The sequence below is a fragment of the Bos grunniens genome, chromosome 10 (genome assembly GCF_055505025.1).
Source record: "Bos grunniens cultivar Pamir isolate PY7600 chromosome 10, Bosgru_T2T1.0, whole genome shotgun sequence".
In the NCBI taxonomy this organism is placed as follows: Eukaryota; Metazoa; Chordata; class Mammalia; order Artiodactyla; family Bovidae; genus Bos; species Bos grunniens.
Window position 1 is genome coordinate 67,041,176 of NC_141174.1, and position 15,915 is coordinate 67,057,090.

Sequence of the window (15,915 nt, forward strand, 5' to 3'; positions counted from 1 at the left end):
CTGCTTACTTCCCTCTTACCCATCATCTCAGTCCCCACGTCAGTCAGCCCAAACCTCAGGATCTCCAGGCCTAACCTTCCTTCACATCTCTACCTGCCTTTTTTTTTTTTTTTTTCTGTGCCATAAACTATGTGGTAAGTCATTTCAGTTGGGTCTCTTTGTGACCCTATTTACTGTAGCCTGTTAGGCTTCTCTGTCCATGGGGTTTTCTAGGTGAGAATACTGGAGTGGGTTGTCATGTCCTCCTCCAGGAAATCTTCCCCACCCAGGGATTGCACCCTTTTATCCTGTGGCTCCTGCATTGCAGGGGGATCTTTTTACCGCTCAGCTACCAGGGAAGCCATAAACCATAGGATAGTCTAAAGACTTATACTTGAGCCATGGCCCTCCAGTCACTCGTGTTGCCATGTGCCACCTCCAGCCAGATCTAGCCCTTGTCATCCTTAGAAGTAAGGGGCTTGGCTGGGTGTATGGGGAGAGAGGAGGTGGGTGTCTGGCACTAAAGCTCCGTCCTCTCCATCTCCTTCAATCATGGAGGCAGCTGTGCGTCTCTGCTGGTCCAAATCCCCACGTCTGCCCAGCTCGCCTTTGCTGTCTCCTGTATTCTTGGAAAAAGAAACAACAAACACAAAAACCTTTGTTTCCCATCTCTGATATCCCCTCTCTGGGAACCTAGCAACAACAGGTTATCCCCAACCCAAAATGACTTGGTTGCCTCTGGGTGGCCTAGGCTTATCTCCAGTGTGAGCTGGGCCATCCTGAAGGCTGGGCCATGCTTACCGGGACCCCTTATCCTCACAGTACGGAGAGGTGCTCAACCTGGTGCTCTCCAGTAAGAAGGCAGGCACCGCTGTGGTAGAGTTTGCAACCGTCAAGGCTGCGGTGAGTGCTCTGTGGGGTTTTGGGGGCCACCAGCAGCCCTGCCATTCCAGGGGAGGAACTCAATTCTGTGGGCCCTCTGAGCTTAGGTGTCCCCACTCCTTGGGCCAGCTTAGAGCCAAGATCTCCCCGAGGCCCACAGGTCTTTGGAGAGGAGACAGAGTGAGTGAAGGAATGAATAGGAGAATGCTCCAGGGATGGTGTTATTTCCTACTGCCTGGCTCCACACCCCTCACCTTCCCCTGGAAGCCAGTGTGCCTCCAGGTTGGGACCCTCACAGAGCCTTCTCCCCTCCCCCACTGCCCAGTCAGAAGACTCACGTTTCTCATGAGCGTCAGAGCTTCAGCACACCATCGCACAAAGGCTGCTCCACTTTGCTTGGAGGATGAGAGTGCTGGTTTTGGTTCTTTCTGTAGGGGTAGAGAGAGCCATTGTGTAGCTGACTGGAATGATGGGACTGGGACTGGCTGTTGTATTTGACAGGAGCTGGCTGTCCAGAATGAAGTGGGCCTGGTCGATAACCCTCTGAAGATTTCCTGGTTGGAGGGACGGCCCCAGAGCGCGATGGGCCACAACCACCCAGGACTGTCCCGGGTAAGGAGCCAGGCCTCACTCTACTGGGCCTACTCAAGCTTCGGGGTGCCTCTTCCTATCTGGGCTCTTCTCAGGGCCCTTTCCTCACAAACCCGTCATCAGGACTACGGAGAGATTGTCAGGTCTGCCTACCCAAGCAGGAGGACTGTGATTCCTTGCTGCCTCTTTCCAGGCTGGCTTACCCTACCCACAACTCTTAGACCTTACTTTCTGTGTTCTGGTCTCCTTTGGGAGCTCTCATCATCATCCAAAGGTGTTGCCCTGGCCTGTGGGTTGCTTGGTTGCTGTGTGAAGCATTTGGTGCTGAGATGACCTGGCGCTTCAGGGAAGGGCTGGTGAGGAGGGTGGCTGCCTTCTTCCCCAACTTCCTTCCAGGTGTGTCTGTGGCTGTCCCAGACAGGGACCTACTGTCAAGAGGCAACATTTCCTCCTTAGAAATAACACTGTCACCCTGCCAACACTGAGGTGCTACCTGGTGCCCACCTCTTGGGGGGAAGCACAGACTTGAGCTGACACATGCCATGTACCAGCTCTTAGTCCCCACGGCCCCACGAAGGCTTGTGTTCACTTCCCCTCCATACACATATATATACACACACTCGGCCCAGGTCACACCTGCCCCCGCTTTGGTGGGGAAAGAGCTCTCCCTTCTCAGAAGCATCTGGGGGTCTGTGCCTCAGGCTGATGTGCTCCAGCCCCTCTGGGAGGAAGAGTGCCCCTCAGCAGGTCAGCAGGGCCTCTGCTCCCACTGCCTCTGGCATGTCCCCTGCTCTCTGACATGGCCCGCACCCGTGAGGATGGGGTGCTCTCTGGAGTATGTCCCAGACCCTGGACAGAGGAGGAAAAGGAACTGCTCTGAGCCCCACCTGGAACTCTTTAGAGACTGTTTCTCTCCCCCCCTCACCCCTGTTAAGTCCCAGCATTTCACAGCCCCAGATGACACGCCATAGGCTGTGTGATAAAGAACTTTATTTATCATCTGCACCCCCAGGGGAGCTTTCCGCTCGGCACATGCACACAGAGTAGAAACGGGGAGGCCATAAGGCTCGCGTCGTGGAGGCAGTGTGTGCCAGAACCACATGCCGCCAGCCAGGCTCCGCCTCCAGGTCTTCTGGCCATGCGTCAGGGCAGTGCTGCAACCCCCATCATCAGAGGCTTTGAGCAAGGCTCCTTGGTCGTGGTGGCGATTCTGGAGACCAGCTGTGCCTCTTCAGTGTAACAGCCTTGAGCTTTGTGTCCGTCCCCTGATCAGACCTCCGTATTCTCATGGGTGCAGGAAGGAGGGAAAACTGCACTGTATTTCATTGCATTTCCCCAGGGCTCCCATCCCAAATCTTTCCGAGAATTCCCCACAGCTTCTCTTCTGAAGCTGTCTATGCCTGACATGCCCTCGAGTTCCTTCCTTGGGCTCCAGGGAGTGCTCCAGGCAGCTGTGTTGGCATTTTGAGTCTCTCACACCCACTTTTCTGCTAGTGATTTTGGACTTTTTCCTGAGTCACTCTCTGTATCTCCATCAGCCTCGCTCTTCCCACCCCAGAAGCCCCTCCCTCTCCTGGCAGGTCCCATATGCTTCCCTTCCCCCACCAGCCTACGGTCTAGGCCTGTGTGGCCCAATAGAACTTTCTCCAGTGACCTTAACGTTCACCGTTTGCCGTTCAGCGTGGTAACCCTTAGTCATATGTGGCTGCTGAGCACTTTAAATGTGGCTAGTGTGACTGGGATGACTTTTTTTTATTGTATTTAGTTTTAATTAGTGTGACTTTAAACAGCCACATGTAGGAGCTGGCACAGCGCATCCATCTTTGAGCCAGTCTTTGTCCTCCACTCCCAGACTTGCCCCTTATGCCACCGTCCCTCTGCCTCCACCCAGGCCTCTGCCTGTCCCTGTGGCTGCAGGCATGGCCTCCCTTCCCAGTCTAGCTAGCTGTCTTCAGGGCTCCTGCCAGCAGGTGCCCCCCTCACATTTCTGGCTTGCCTCTATACCTTTGTCCCTCCACCCTGGGGTGACTCAGAGAACTGTTCAGGACTCCAGGGGGTAGGGGCAGGCAGGGACCTGGATTTCTATCCCTATCTTAATCCCCGACTGTCCCCTCCTTCTCTGGGTCCCCAGGCTCCCACCTCTTTCAGTCACCCCACCTCTGCCCACCCTCCCCCCATTCAGAAGCTGAGCTCACTGGGAAATTGCTCTCTCAGCATCTGCAGAACCTCCTCAAGAAGTGAAATCCCCAGGTCCACTTTGAAGGAGAAGAAGGGATCGCTGAGGTCCGGAGCAGGTGTCCTCTGGAAGGGGGGCGTGTCCGTAAGGTCCTCCTCGGAGGATCGGTGGAGGTTGTCTGCCACGGAGAGCGCGGAGGGCAGGGTGGCAGAGTAGGCGGCCGTGTACTCTGCGGAGCGGGCCTCTAGGATGTTGGGGCAGCTGAAGCTTTCCCGGTAGAGACGCGGGGGTTTGGGCGGGGCCAGCAGGGTGGCCCGGGGCTGCTCGTCCCCCCACAGTGGCAGGCGCCGGCCGTCCGGTCTCCCTCGCAGCTCCCGTATGACCTCTCGGTTGCTGTACTCCTCATGGTCCCCCCCAGCTGTGCTGGCCTGGCTGAGCACGCTGCCCTGTCGCCGGAGTCTCCGCGGCCGCCCCAGGCTCAGCCGCTTGAAGAAGGAGGGGCTGCGGAAGGAGCCTTTGCGCCAAGTCTCCATGGGACCCTGGGGAGCCCGCAGACCAGCCTCAGAAGCCCGGTCAAGGGCAGCTGGGGACCATCGGGCCCTGCTGGAGCAGTGAACAGCGAGAATCAGGCAGCCCTCGCGGGCAGAAGCAGAGGCCTCCGGGTTTCTGCTCAGCACAGAGTGTGGGCGAGCATCCTGGATGATGAGAGGGCATGCAGGGCAGTCCAGGGGAGCCAAGACCTGGGAGTGCTTGGCGATAGGAGTTTCCCAGAGGGTCAGGAGCGGCCCGGTTACTCAATAGGGTAGTGGAAAAACCCCAGGAGGAGGAAACGGCACTTACAGAGCTAGAGTTCGGGCAGCTGTGGTAGATGAGAGCTGCATTGTCTTCCGCGGGGCTGGGCTTCTCACCGGCTCCGCTGGCTTCTCCCTGGCCCTGGCAGGAGACCGGCCTCTCCGCTGGTAGCTCCCAGACTGTGATTAGTAGCTTGGCTGTTTGTGACCGCGTGTGGCGGTGGAGATTTTTTGTTGTCTTCAGTTGACTCAGTCAGGTGGGAAGTGGCGTTCAGGCTCTGAGGTAATTGCAGCATCTGCAGGCTGGGGTTTGGGCTGCGCGGCCAACACCCTGGGGCACCAGGGAGCTGAGGATTCCTCTGGGGACTGTCCGGGCAGCCCTGCTCTGTGTCACCACGCTGCCTCCTCTTCCTCCACAGCCCCAGTGCTCTGGGGCCTGGTGGGCAACCTGGCTCTCCAGCTCCTGTGTGTCTGGAGTGAGGAACTCAGAGGTGGGAGTTAACTGAAAGACTGGCGTGTGGAATGACTGTTGGGGAAGGAAGGGACCTGTCACTGGTGTGGGTGACTCAGACCTGGGGCCCAGTGACAGGCCCTCATTAGCAGAACCCGCAGGGATGGGGAGGAGGAAAGAGGCAGAGGGTGTGTTAAGGGTGAGCAGCCCTGCACCTATAAAGTGCTGGCTCCTCCCAGGGGCGTGCCAAGGGTGACTTCAGGTTTTCTCAGCAGAATAGCATTACCTTGGGGACGGGAGAACTGACCTCCCCTTGCCCTGACTTCAAACCTGGCTGCTGTTTCCTCTCCCTTCCTTGATTTACCCAGATGGCCTCAGGGCAGGAAAGGACAGTTGAGGGCCAGGGTCCTACCTTCCTGTCAGGCTGTGTGGACCTCATCTGGGGTCTGTCCTCTGGGGAAGGGGCTGGCCCCAGCCTAAGAGGTGGGCCTGGCGGGGAGGGCCACTCTCCTTCAAGTTGCTGCAGCTTGGGAAAGAGGAGGAGGCGTGGGGTTGTTGGGAGGAACAGGGGGATCTGGGCTGAGTAACACTTCCTGGTTCCGTACATCCCCGACTCCAAACCAGTTGGCCAGGGCCTAGCATCTTAACCCTAGCCACTCCCTTCTAATTCCCTGGGTCACTGACCACCAGACTTTCTTCTTGGCTTGTTCCGTGAAGGTGCACCAGCTTGGGGTACTATGAGAAGCTGTCTGCTGTGCAGCCCCCTTTGACCTGGCTCGCTTCTGTGCCACCTCTGGTGGGCTTCACCCGTATTCACATAGCTTCAGCTGCACGGAGGGAGGAAGTGGATCTAAGACTCACTGCAGACATTATCAGGGCATGAGGTCGGTGGCTCAGGGCTCTCCTGCAGAGCCGCCTCTCCAGCCCACAGCCTTGGCCTACTAAGGTGGTTGTTTATTATTCTTTTGATTATTAAAATACTGCACTCTTTAATCCCTCACACTGTGCTGGCAAGATCATAAAAGAAGCCAGGGCCCTGCCCTCCGGGAGCCCTTGTGTGTATTTTTAGGAGGCAGGCTGGCCTCTTGTTTCCCTCTCCTCCTAGGGTGGGGCTCCCTCTGTGTCCTTAGCAGGAGCCAGACCACAGGAAGGGAGGGCAACTGGGAGGGGGCAGTGCTCTCACCTCCTCCTGGCAGAGCCGGTATATTTCTGCACCTTCAACAAGCCCTCTTCCCTGGGAACTGGTGGAAAGCAGAAACCATGGGGTGCAGGACATGAGGGGAGATGAGGGCCTGGCTAGAGCATGAGCAAGTGAGTCACTGAGCTGACTGCAGATGCGAAGGACCTGGGAGAGGGGGAGGCGGGGTGGGGTGGCAGCTGCTTGATGGGCTGGAGGGAAGCAGCCGAGCAGCTGGCCTGGTGCCAAAGGCCTGCTTGCTGTGAGGGAATATGGGTGGCTTGGGGTTGTGGGATGTTCCAGGATCCTCCCTTTCCCAGGCAGCCTCCCTCCTTGACCATTGGTGGCGGCTCTGCCTAGGCCCTGTCCTCCAAGTCTGGAATCTGTGGGACACTGCCCTACCACCCTGATCCCTCCCTGTCTCCCTCTGTCCCCAGGGCTCAGTGGTGTCCGAGAGGGACTACGAGAGCCTCGTCATGATGCGCATGCGCCAGGCAGCTGAGAGGCAGCAGCTGATTGCCCAGATGCAGCAGGAGGACCAGGCGGGGCAGCCAACGTAACCTCCTGCCTCCAGCCCTCTCCTCCCACAGCCCTTTTCTTAAACATCACCAATAAACTTTCTGTTTTTTAAGAGTCTACCTCTACTGCATACATAGGTATAGGGTGTGGGCCTACCCAAGCGTGGCCCTGGTTTCTGGGCTCTGCCCAGGCCTGGCTCTCCCTCCCAGGGAGTGGGCAGACCCCAAGGAGGCGCTCCCCTTGGTGAGAGTCAGTGGCCAGCAGAGCAGAGGAGCAACCTCTCATCACAGCCCTTTATTGGCTTGGACTAGCAATGCAGGCCCTACCCACCCAGTCCTGGAGCCATGCTCCACAGGGGCACCTAGCTCCCTGCCAGGGGCAGCCTGGCTCGTCAGGCCCTGTTTTTGACAGAACAGGGCCTCCTCCAGGGCCTGCGCCTGGCCTGATGCTGGAGGGGCAGCTGAGGGCACCAGGGCCAGGGGCCCTACCCTTCCACACTGTCTGAGACAGGTTTCAGAGAAGGCCATTCACTGCCCAGTGGTACTGGGCCAAGGAGAAGGATGATTTGGGAAGAAGGGGCAGGGTGGTGAGCAAGGCAGGGTCTTGGGGTCGGGGCCCATGGCAGCCACTCCAAAGAAGTGTGACTGGCGCTCCTCCGTGTGGGAGGGTCACTCCTTGTGCAGGCACCACACCAGCGTCTGGCCCACCCCTGTCATGCTCAGCACACGGAAGCCCCTGCGCTCCAGCTTGTCCAGGACGATTCGAGGAGGGTCATTCACGTAGTACTCAGAGCTGCGAAGAGAAGGAGAGTGGCATGAGAGGGTACACAGCACAGCCCCGCCTACAAACCTAGTATCTGCTGCAGACTCTGCCTGGTCACAAGTACTCCTAACAGGACTGCTGTTTTCAGGTTGCCTTCTGCAAATGTTCCCTGCCCCGTCACCTGCTTAGCTCTTTGCATCATCTCATTTATTCCTCTCAACAACCTAAGGGAGGTACTGTTATTCCTATTTATAAGAGAAAATCAAGAGGAGTAAAGCAGCTTTTCTGATGTCATCCAGATAGTAACACCCCCGTTAGTCTGAAAATAGCCCACATGCCCTGGGTCACTGCCAATTTGGAGGGAGCAGCCTCCTTTCCCCAGGGCCATCCCCCAGGCCTCTGTCCTCTTGTCTGACTGTCCTGTAGTCCTGGAGCAATAAGGTTGGCCTTCAAGAGCTCCTGGCTGTGGCTGCCGCCCCCTAGGATGGAGAATGCTTGGTTTCCCTTCTTTCAGGATTAATTGATTCTGAAGGGCCATCAGATACATAAAGAGCTCAAGCCCCAGGCTGGGCATCTCAGAGACAAAAGCCTCATGGCAAAGGGATGGGGTTGGCTTCAGCCTTCCAACCCTGACCAAGGGGCTAGGGCCAGCTCACCAACTCTTTCCCTTCTTTTAACTGGGGTACACTCTGGTGACCTTTCTTAGGAGTTCCAGCCTGTGTGAACAGGGTTCTCCCTGTCCACTGGGTAGGAAGGAATGAGGGGCAGAAGAGGAATTAATGATCACTGTTTAGACTTGGAGTTGGGGTGAAGGATGCCGAGGGAAGTGGTTAAGTCCCCAGGCAGCAGCTGAACTGGAAGCAGGACCCAGGCATCCTGTTCCTAGGGCTGAGCTTTGTTACTCATTCAGCTCTTCAAGCCAGAGCCTTTCTCTGTGCCTGTCTTGGCCTTGATGGGATTCAGCTTAGAGATGAAAAGGTAAGGCAAGAAGCAGTCCACTTGCAGAAGTCTATACTCAGGGGACTGGACTCTGTCCTGGTACCTTGTCCACAGGCTCCCTTGTGAAGGCAGGGCCAATGGAAAAGCTCTCAGAGCAAGCCTGGGGGGCTGTGGTGAGGCTGCAGATGGGACCCACCCTACAGAGGACAGATCCCCAGGATGCAGGCAGAGGGGTCCTGAGGCTGGGCAGGGGCATTTTTTTGTGTAAATGGAACAAAGACAGGCCTCGGGGCTGGCGGGGAGAAGAGTCTTAGGAATGCTACTACTTACAAGTTGTTTCCCAGGACACTTCTTTTTGAGGCCCCCAGATGCTGCATCAGTTCTGGATCTGAGTGCTCATCGCCCACCACGGTGGGGCCCACCTCCTGCAAGGTAAGCCACAGAGGCTGCTTGGCTGTCTGCCAGGTCGAGGTGTGCAGTTAGCCTTTATCTGAGCCCACTTCAGTTAAAGGCTGGAGGGACAGGGAAGGAATCTTGGGGGCTAAACACAAGCTGGGAAGGGGTAGAGTCCATCAGTCATCAGACTGAGCAATGTGGGGCCTCCTTGGCCCCTCTAGGCTGGACCAGGCAGTGCCCAACACTGGCACCTTCATGCCAGGCACCACTGCGTGTATCTATGTATCAGAATCACCCAGAGAACAGAGAAATGCAAATGTATGTCCACATAAAAACTTGCACACACAGTAGCATTATTCATAGTAGCCAAAAAGTAGAAACAACCCAAATGTTTGTCAACTGATGAGTGGATAAATGAAATGTGATATAGCCTTTCAGTGGAATTTTATTTGACAATAAAGAGGGGTGAGTACTGATGCATGCTACAATACGGATGAACCTTGAAAACATCATGTAAGTGAAAGAGGCCAAAGACCATATATTATGATGAAAAGTAGGCGAGTGGTTACCTAGGGCTGAGGGGCCCGGGGAAATGAGTGACAGCTAAGGTTCAGGGTGTGGGTCTTCTCCTAAGACCCAATTGGAGTCTTTGGAGAAGACAATTGTTCTAAATGTTGTTCTAAATGTTCTAAAATTGCTTATGGTGATGGTTGAACAATTCTGAATAAGCCAAAACAAACCCAAACCCACTGCCGTGAACTCTACACTTTAAATTGGTGAATTCTGTGGTTATATGTATCATATACCAATGAAACTGCTAGTTTAAAAAATTGCTTCAGGAGCACTGAATTCCCAAACTCCAGGCTTACAGAGTGCTTCCGGAGATCTGGGAAGGGACCCAGAGTCTACATTTTACCATCTGTACAGCTGACTGGCTCTTAAACCACTGCCAAGACTTCTCCCATCCAGTGGAGAGCGCGTCTGCTATTTCCTGCATCTCTAGGGAACCGTGTACCTCCTGATGGATCACCGGAGCACTGGAGAGGTAGGGGGCAGACGAGCATCCTGCTGCCCAGGTTGGGGACCCAGTCATATTGTGAGCAGTCAGCACCTTCTTTTTGCAGAGGAAACTGTGCCCAGGGAAAGGGGCGTGGCTTGACTGTTGAATGGATGTTCTCACACCTCTAACCTTCCTGGTCGTCTCCGGGTTCTTTCTTCTCTTTCTTTTCTAAGGTCTCAGAAGAGCTCTTCCTGGAAGTGCCTAAGGGCGCAGGTCGTAGCTGTAGGCGGGCCACTTGGCACAGGGATCTCAGTGTCGTAGCACATCCTTTTTTCAAACCTCTTTTCCTTAGATTAGTCCACTCCTCCCACCCCTCATTGCCCGGCGGAGCGGCTCTGTGTAGGGCAGTGGTTGCTGCACTTGAGAGAGCAGGACTTTCTGAGTCCCTTTCAGAGGCTTCGACCTCCCGCAGACAGGTAGGACCCAAGCCGCAGGCGCCCGGAACTCCTGAGTGGCGGGGACGCACGCACGTAGGCCCCCTTCCCGGCGCTGGAGGGGCCCGGCCGCCGGAGCTCCCTAGTCCCAGTATCCAGGCAGGGTCCGAGTTCCAACCTTCCTCTCCGCCGCCCGCGGGGGGCGTGTCCCAGGCGGCTTCCGCGTCTCGGCACCCGCAGGCGTGGCCCGGGAGGGAGGCGCCAAGGTGCGGCCGGCAGCGTCCCCCCGCCCTGGGCCCAAAGCCAACTCCCAGGGACGAGCAGCGGGTACTCACCATGCGTATCTGGGTGCTGATGAGCAGGTAGGGCATGGTGCGCGCGTCCCGGCCAGGCTCCTTCCCTGGACTTTGGGTAGGGCGCCGACGCCAGCCCTTCAGGCTCCGGGACTGAGACCAGCAGCCTAGAGTCCAGTTACTCCGACTCTGGCCTCCGGTTGCGCCAATCCCTGAGCTCCTGGTCCGTAAGCCCCTCGACCGGCCAATCAGGAGCGGGCGCCCTTGACGCGCCCAGAGCTCGGTGATTCGAGACCCGCCCCCTGCCCTGGGGCAGCTCACTGGGACCCTGTGTTGTCACCCGCCGCTCCCGAGGGTCGTCCAGCGGAGCGGAGGGACCTCTGTTGGGTAGTGGGGGGATCGCTCCCGCACCGGCGTGCGGGAGCTGGGAGCGGCCCCCGAGCTCTGCTGGCTGCGTTGGGCCGTAGCGCCCAGCGCGCGTGTTGCCCTTGCACCCCGTTACTGCAACACCTCCAGTAACAGGTTCCAAAGTCCTGCTGGTCCCCGTCCCAGCCTCTGTGAAGCCCAACAGGGAGCAAAGGGCGACCCCACTGAGGTCTCCCAAGCTCTTGCCCACCTCACCCAAAGACTCCTCTAAAATGTTTATCGGATCCCTACTTCCCGACCCAAGACACGGTCTCCGGAGATTCCTTAAGCGCATGGAAGACAGGCAGGAGACCCCTCCGGTGCACTGCGCATTCCTGCCTCCCCACTGTAGTTCCTAGTACAGCGGCGGAACCTTGCATTTCTGTGGCCTTGTGGGTAAGTATGTAAGAGAACTGAGCACTTCGCAGAGTGCCAGGCCTAGAGAGACTGAAACCAATGGAATCTGGCCGTTCAGAGAGCTTTCCATGAAGCGAGAGAGACACGGCACACGTGCAGGAGACTACAAGGCAACACCTGGGACAAAAGAAACTTACCCGAACCAGCCACCAAAGAGAGCGGCGAGTTCACCTCCACGTGTTCACGCCCTCATCTGGATGTATCAAAATCTGACAACATTCTTAATCTGCCTTGTGACATCTGCCTTGTTGTGATTGGTTTTTTAAAAAAGAAAAGCAAAACAAAGGCAGCCTGTAACCTTCCCTCCCAGGCTCTTGAAAAATCTTCACTTCACTGAAGGGCACTTACAGGGCTCTCTCTGTGCCTCCAGCACTTTGACCGATGAGGAGAGAAGTACAAGGGGTAAATAGCAAGTTGTAACCCTAAAGGGAGAAGGCAATGGCACCCCACTCCAGTACTCTTGCCTAGAAAATCCCATGGACGGAGGAGCCTGGTAGGCTGCAGTCCATGGGGTCGAGAAGAGTCGGACACGACTGCGCGACTTCACTTTCACTTTTCACTTTCAAGCATTGGAGAAGGAAATGGCAACCCACTCCAGTATTCTTGCCTGGGAAATCCCATGGAGAGAGGAGCCTGGCGGGATAAGCCTGTGGGGTCACAGAAGAGTCAGACATGACTTAGCAACTAAACAACAACCCTAAAGTATACTTCCTGGTCTGATCTGTTTTTCTGTACCCTCTTTCCCTATTCTCTACCTCCAGGACTAGAAGTCTAGCTAGAGAGATAAGACATATTTATGCTTAACAAAGGATTTGTTAAACTAAAAACTAATGCCCAGGATATAAAGAAATCTTACAAATTAGCAAGAAAAAGAAGAAAAATGGGCAAATGACTCAATTGGGCACTTTTCAAAAAAGAGAGTGTAAATAGGCAATAAACATAAAACATAATGTTCAATATCATTAGAAATTCAGAAATGCATATTAAACCACAACGAGATAATGCTTTACAGATTTGAAAAAAAATCAAAATATGTGAGCATCATGTATTGGTGAGGATGTCTAACAGTTGAAACGTGAAACGTTACTGTTGGGATTACAAATTGTTATGATAGATACAATCACCTTGGAAAACAATTTGGCATCATCCAGTAAAGCTTAAGATGTTCATTACTGTGACCCACCAGACCTCTCATCGATAAACCTAGGAAAACTCCCTGACTACATCAAGAATATTAAAAAAGAATATTCATAACAGCACTGTAATTAGCAAAAAACTGGAAACAGTCTTTATTGCCATCTGAAGTAGAAAAAGGTTTTGCTTGATTCATACAATGGACACTACAATAAAAATGAATAAAAAAGCAAATACTGGGGAAAATACAGAATAATCCTATTTACCTAAAGCTCACAAACATGCAAAACTAAACAATTTGAAGGAAATGATAAATATAATATTCAGGGTAGTGGTTACCTCTGAGAGAAGAGAAAGGGATGGAGGAGAGACAGAAATGCAGGGTTCTTAAAAGATAAAAATGATGTTCTTCTTACACTAGGATGTGGGTGCAAAGGATTATAAATGTACTCAGTTTTTATACATATATTATAAGTATTATTTTGTAGCCATTAAATATTTTGTAAGAACAATCCTTTTTAAATGTCAAGTGTCTTAGAGGTAAGGCCACCATCCCAAGGCATATGTCACCTCTCTTGAAAGAGCCAGGTACATAAGGCTCTCATGTTCTGAGCAGAGACCAGGACAGGGATTTGGGGTGTGCTCTACTCTCTCAGGCTGGACTGTGGAGGGGTGGGGAGGAAACAGAAGGGCAGACTATCTCAGACTGCCAGGGATTTATTAAATTTGCAAAACTGGTCTGCAGATGCAGCATAAGATAGAGTACTCCATCCAGAATCACCTACCCCAATGCTGATTGCCCTAGCAGAGGCATGCACACCAGATAATATCTTTAATATCCAGGAGGAAATGAATTCCCCTACTTGGTTTTCCCATCTGGCTTCACCTCTTGCCACAATCAGTTTATCTGCAGATCTTCCTCCCCTATAAAAGGAGAAGAAATTGTTCTTCTACTACTCAGCTTTTTTTTTTTTTTTTTATCCTAGAGCGGCGCCGCGCTGGCCGCTTCTGCACAAACTCTACCTCCGGGGCCTGCAACCGCCGAGCACAATCTCAGCTTTTCATTATGAAAATCAAACTGTGTCCACAGGGTTAACAGAGGCTTATGACTAGCAAATTATTACCTTGTTTTACAGAACAATAGATAAGAAACAACTTGTTAAAAACCCCCTCTGCTTGTAAACTCCCTTCACTGATTAAGCTAGCTTTTGTTTTTAAAGCTAGCTTTAATTTGTTTTTTTTTTTTTTTTCTCTCTGTCTAATTTCATACCCTTCAAACATCACATAGCCTGGGTAATATATCACAAGACTCCTTAACCACCCCTACAGATAACACCTTTGAAGTGTGGGTCGCTATAGCAACAGGAGCTCAAGTTGTTTCTTGGGAACTTGGAATCAGTTCATGTTCTGTTCAAGCTGGCTAAGACTGGCTGGGACCACTGAGCCTAAAACTGGGTCCACACAAGTGTCCAATGAACAGCCTTTTGACATAAGAGGGTCAAAACTCCACCATCAGATCATGCTAAGCGCCTGCATTTTTAAACATACATCCCATGAAGAAGCGTATAACCCAGATATGGCCACACAGAACACCATTTACCTTACCTTTTCCTATCTGTAATCACCTTCCCCCATGCCTAAGATCACCCTGTTTCTTTTCTTTTTTTTTTTTTTAACTTTGGCTGTGCTAGCTCTTGTTGTGGCAGGTGGGATTCTCCAGTTGTGATTAGAGGGGCTTAGTTGCTCCCCGGCATGTGGAATCTTAGTTCATCCACCAAGGATTAAATCCATGTCCCCAGCATTGGAAGGTGGAGTCTTAACACTGTACCACCAGGGAAGTCCCCTACCCTGTTTCTTTATATCTCAAGTCTTCAGAGAGGCGGATCTGAGATTTGTTCTCCTGTCCCCTGGCTTGGCTGCCTTGGTAATGAATTCTTTTTCTGCTGCAAACCTCTGTGTCTTAGCATTTGACTTGCCATGCTTTGGGCAAACAAATTTGGTTTGGTAACAAAAGCATTATCAATGTGGCAGGGGCTGGATATTCATCATTCCTTATTTCCTTCCTTCCTCCATGCAGCTTTTATGGATGGTCTTTGTATTAGAGCTGTGCTAGGCATAGGGAATGGATCAGGCATGAACTCCATCCTGGAAAAGTAAGCAGTCCAGTGGGTAGAGAGTCTAGAAAGCAAATATTTATAGAACCAATTGTAATACAGGTAACCAGGCCTCAAAGGCAAAGAAAGAAAATATTAATTCCACTAAGGAATTAATTAACTAAACAGGTTTTTATTCCCTCCAAAGTAAAAATACTCAGTTTTTTCTTATTACAGAAGAAATACATGCTTATTTCAGAAAAATGAGGAAAAATACGGAAAAGATATTAAAAGCATTCCTTTCTCACCACCAAGACAACATACTTAATCTCTTAGCGTATCGCAAGAGGTACTAATACTAATGAAACTGAATCCTTAAAAATGAGTAGCTGGAAAAAAAAATCAGTAGCAGATATTGGTGAAGTTTTTTATTTAAAGGACTTCACCACAACCTCTGGAATTTTTTATTTATTTTTGGCTGCATTGGGTCTTCATTGCTTTGTGAGGGCTTTCGCTAGTTGTGGTGAGCAGGAGCTGTTCTCTAGTGCAGGCTCAGAAGTTGTTGCACAGGGCTTGGCTGCTCTGCGGCATGTGGAATCTTCCTGGACCAGGAACTGAACCCATGTCTCCTGCATTGGCAGGCGGATTCTTAACCACTGGCCCACTTAAGGAAGTCCCAAATGTACTGCTATATGTGTAAAATATCTCACAATTAAAAAGTAAATAAATATAATATCTAGTCAAGGATTTGGGAGGACTGGTTTAGATATTTTGACTCCCACTAAACTAAAATTTAACTTTTAAGAAATGCTGACAATAAAATTAGAACCATAATCCATAAAAAAATCTTCTTTAATTTTTTTCAAATATTTATTTATTATTTTTGGCTGCATCTTGTCTTCACTGGGGATCTTTCCCTAAGATGCGTGGGCTCTGTAGTTTTGGTGTGCAGGCTTAGTTGCCCTGAAGGCATGTGGGATCTTAAGACGTTCACTGGCCAGGGATGGAACCTATGTCTCCTGCATTGGAAGGCAGATTCTTAATCACTGGACCACCAGGGAAGTCCCTATGTGGTGTTTGCTTTTTAAGTAATTAATTAATTTTTGACTTATACTGCAGGGCTTGTGGGATCTTAGTTCCCCGTGCAGGGGTAGAACCTGAGCCCCCAGCAGTGGAAGCACAGAGTCCTAACAACTGGACTGCAGATGATTCTCTTCTTTTTAGTTTCTAAAACTACAAGTTGCATAAAATCATAGGATCAAAATAGATTTATAAAAGTACAGTTCACAGGTGGTAGAAAAAAATGATTAAAACAAAATCTGAAATGCTATCAACCAATTTAAGCAAACAGAGATCAACCCAAGTTTCAGCCTCATGCAAACATTTAAAATGTTATCATTAGAGGAATGAATTTAATGAATTTAATTTTCATTCTGGATATTAAAAAGAGTTTTTATAAGCCTGTCCCTGTTTAAT

General features: G+C 52.0%; 3 protein-coding genes across 10 annotated transcripts in view; 1 reads left to right on the forward strand and 2 right to left on the reverse strand.

The window, feature by feature from the left end:
• The window catches only part of DNAJC17 (DnaJ heat shock protein family (Hsp40) member C17), a 30,382-nt gene extending 23,704 nt beyond the window's left edge, over positions 1–6,678 (forward strand). For both annotated transcript variants that reach the window (XR_015134941.1, XM_086321886.1), the window contains exons 9-11: positions 802–882; positions 1,363–1,473; positions 6,485–6,678. Coding sequence is in view for 1 of the 2 variants with exons in the window: in XM_086321886.1 (XP_086178012.1) it covers positions 802–882; positions 1,363–1,473; positions 6,485–6,607 (315 nt within the window). In the remaining variant the exon portion in view is untranslated. The remainder of the gene's footprint in view (positions 1–801; positions 883–1,362; positions 1,474–6,484) is intronic.
• Positions 559–6,362, reverse strand: C10H15orf62 (chromosome 10 C15orf62 homolog). Of its 6 annotated transcripts, none has more exons than XM_086321889.1 (4): positions 4,469–5,920; positions 3,648–4,228; positions 1,200–1,289; positions 559–605 (listed from the first exon to the last, which is right to left on the reverse strand). In XM_086321889.1, exons 1-3 carry the CDS (start codon positions 4,507–4,509, stop codon positions 1,222–1,224), a joined length of 690 nt encoding a protein of 229 aa, XP_086178015.1. In that variant the 5' UTR covers positions 4,510–5,920; the 3' UTR covers positions 559–605; positions 1,200–1,221. The 6 variants fall into 6 exon arrangements, with proteins under 6 accessions (XP_086178015.1, XP_086178014.1, XP_086178013.1 ...); XM_086321888.1 differs by having other exon boundaries at positions 559–598; positions 3,648–4,231; positions 4,469–4,659; XM_086321887.1 differs by having other exon boundaries at positions 3,648–4,231; positions 4,469–4,659.
• A 167-nt stretch (positions 6,679–6,845) lies between the features above and the next one.
• Positions 6,846–10,581, reverse strand: GCHFR (GTP cyclohydrolase I feedback regulator). Of its 2 annotated transcripts, XM_086321905.1 has the most exons (4): positions 10,433–10,581; positions 9,679–9,924; positions 8,598–8,692; positions 6,846–7,358 (listed from the first exon to the last, which is right to left on the reverse strand). In XM_086321905.1, the coding sequence occupies exons 2-4, from the start codon at positions 9,754–9,756 to the stop codon at positions 7,235–7,237; spliced, it is 297 nt and encodes a 98-aa protein (XP_086178031.1). In that variant the 5' UTR covers positions 9,757–9,924; positions 10,433–10,581; the 3' UTR covers positions 6,846–7,234. The 2 variants fall into 2 exon arrangements, with proteins under 2 accessions (XP_086178031.1, XP_086178032.1); XM_086321906.1 differs by lacking the exon at positions 9,679–9,924.
• Positions 10,582–15,915: the final 5,334 nt, after the last annotated feature.

Bases quoted from the DNA above. Each gene is read 5' to 3' on its own strand.
- C10H15orf62 (XM_086321893.1), bottom strand. From the start codon at position 4,509: ATGCAGCTCTCATCTACCACAGCTGCCCGAACTCTAGCTCT. The intron at 4,232-4,468 runs GTAAGTGCCGTT...TCACTGCTCCAG, and splicing joins GCTGCCCGAACTCTAGCTCT to CAGGGCCCGATGGTCCCCAG.
- GCHFR (XM_086321905.1), bottom strand. From the start codon at position 9,756: ATGACTGGGTCCCCAACCTGGGCAGCAGGATGCTCGTCTGCCCCCTAC. The intron at 8,693-9,678 runs GTACACGGTTCC...CTTACCTTGCAG, and splicing joins CTCCGGTGATCCATCAGGAG to GAGGTGGGCCCCACCGTGGT. The intron at 7,359-8,597 runs GTAAGTAGTAGC...TTCTCTTCGCAG, and splicing joins AGTGTCCTGGGAAACAACTT to CTCTGAGTACTACGTGAATG.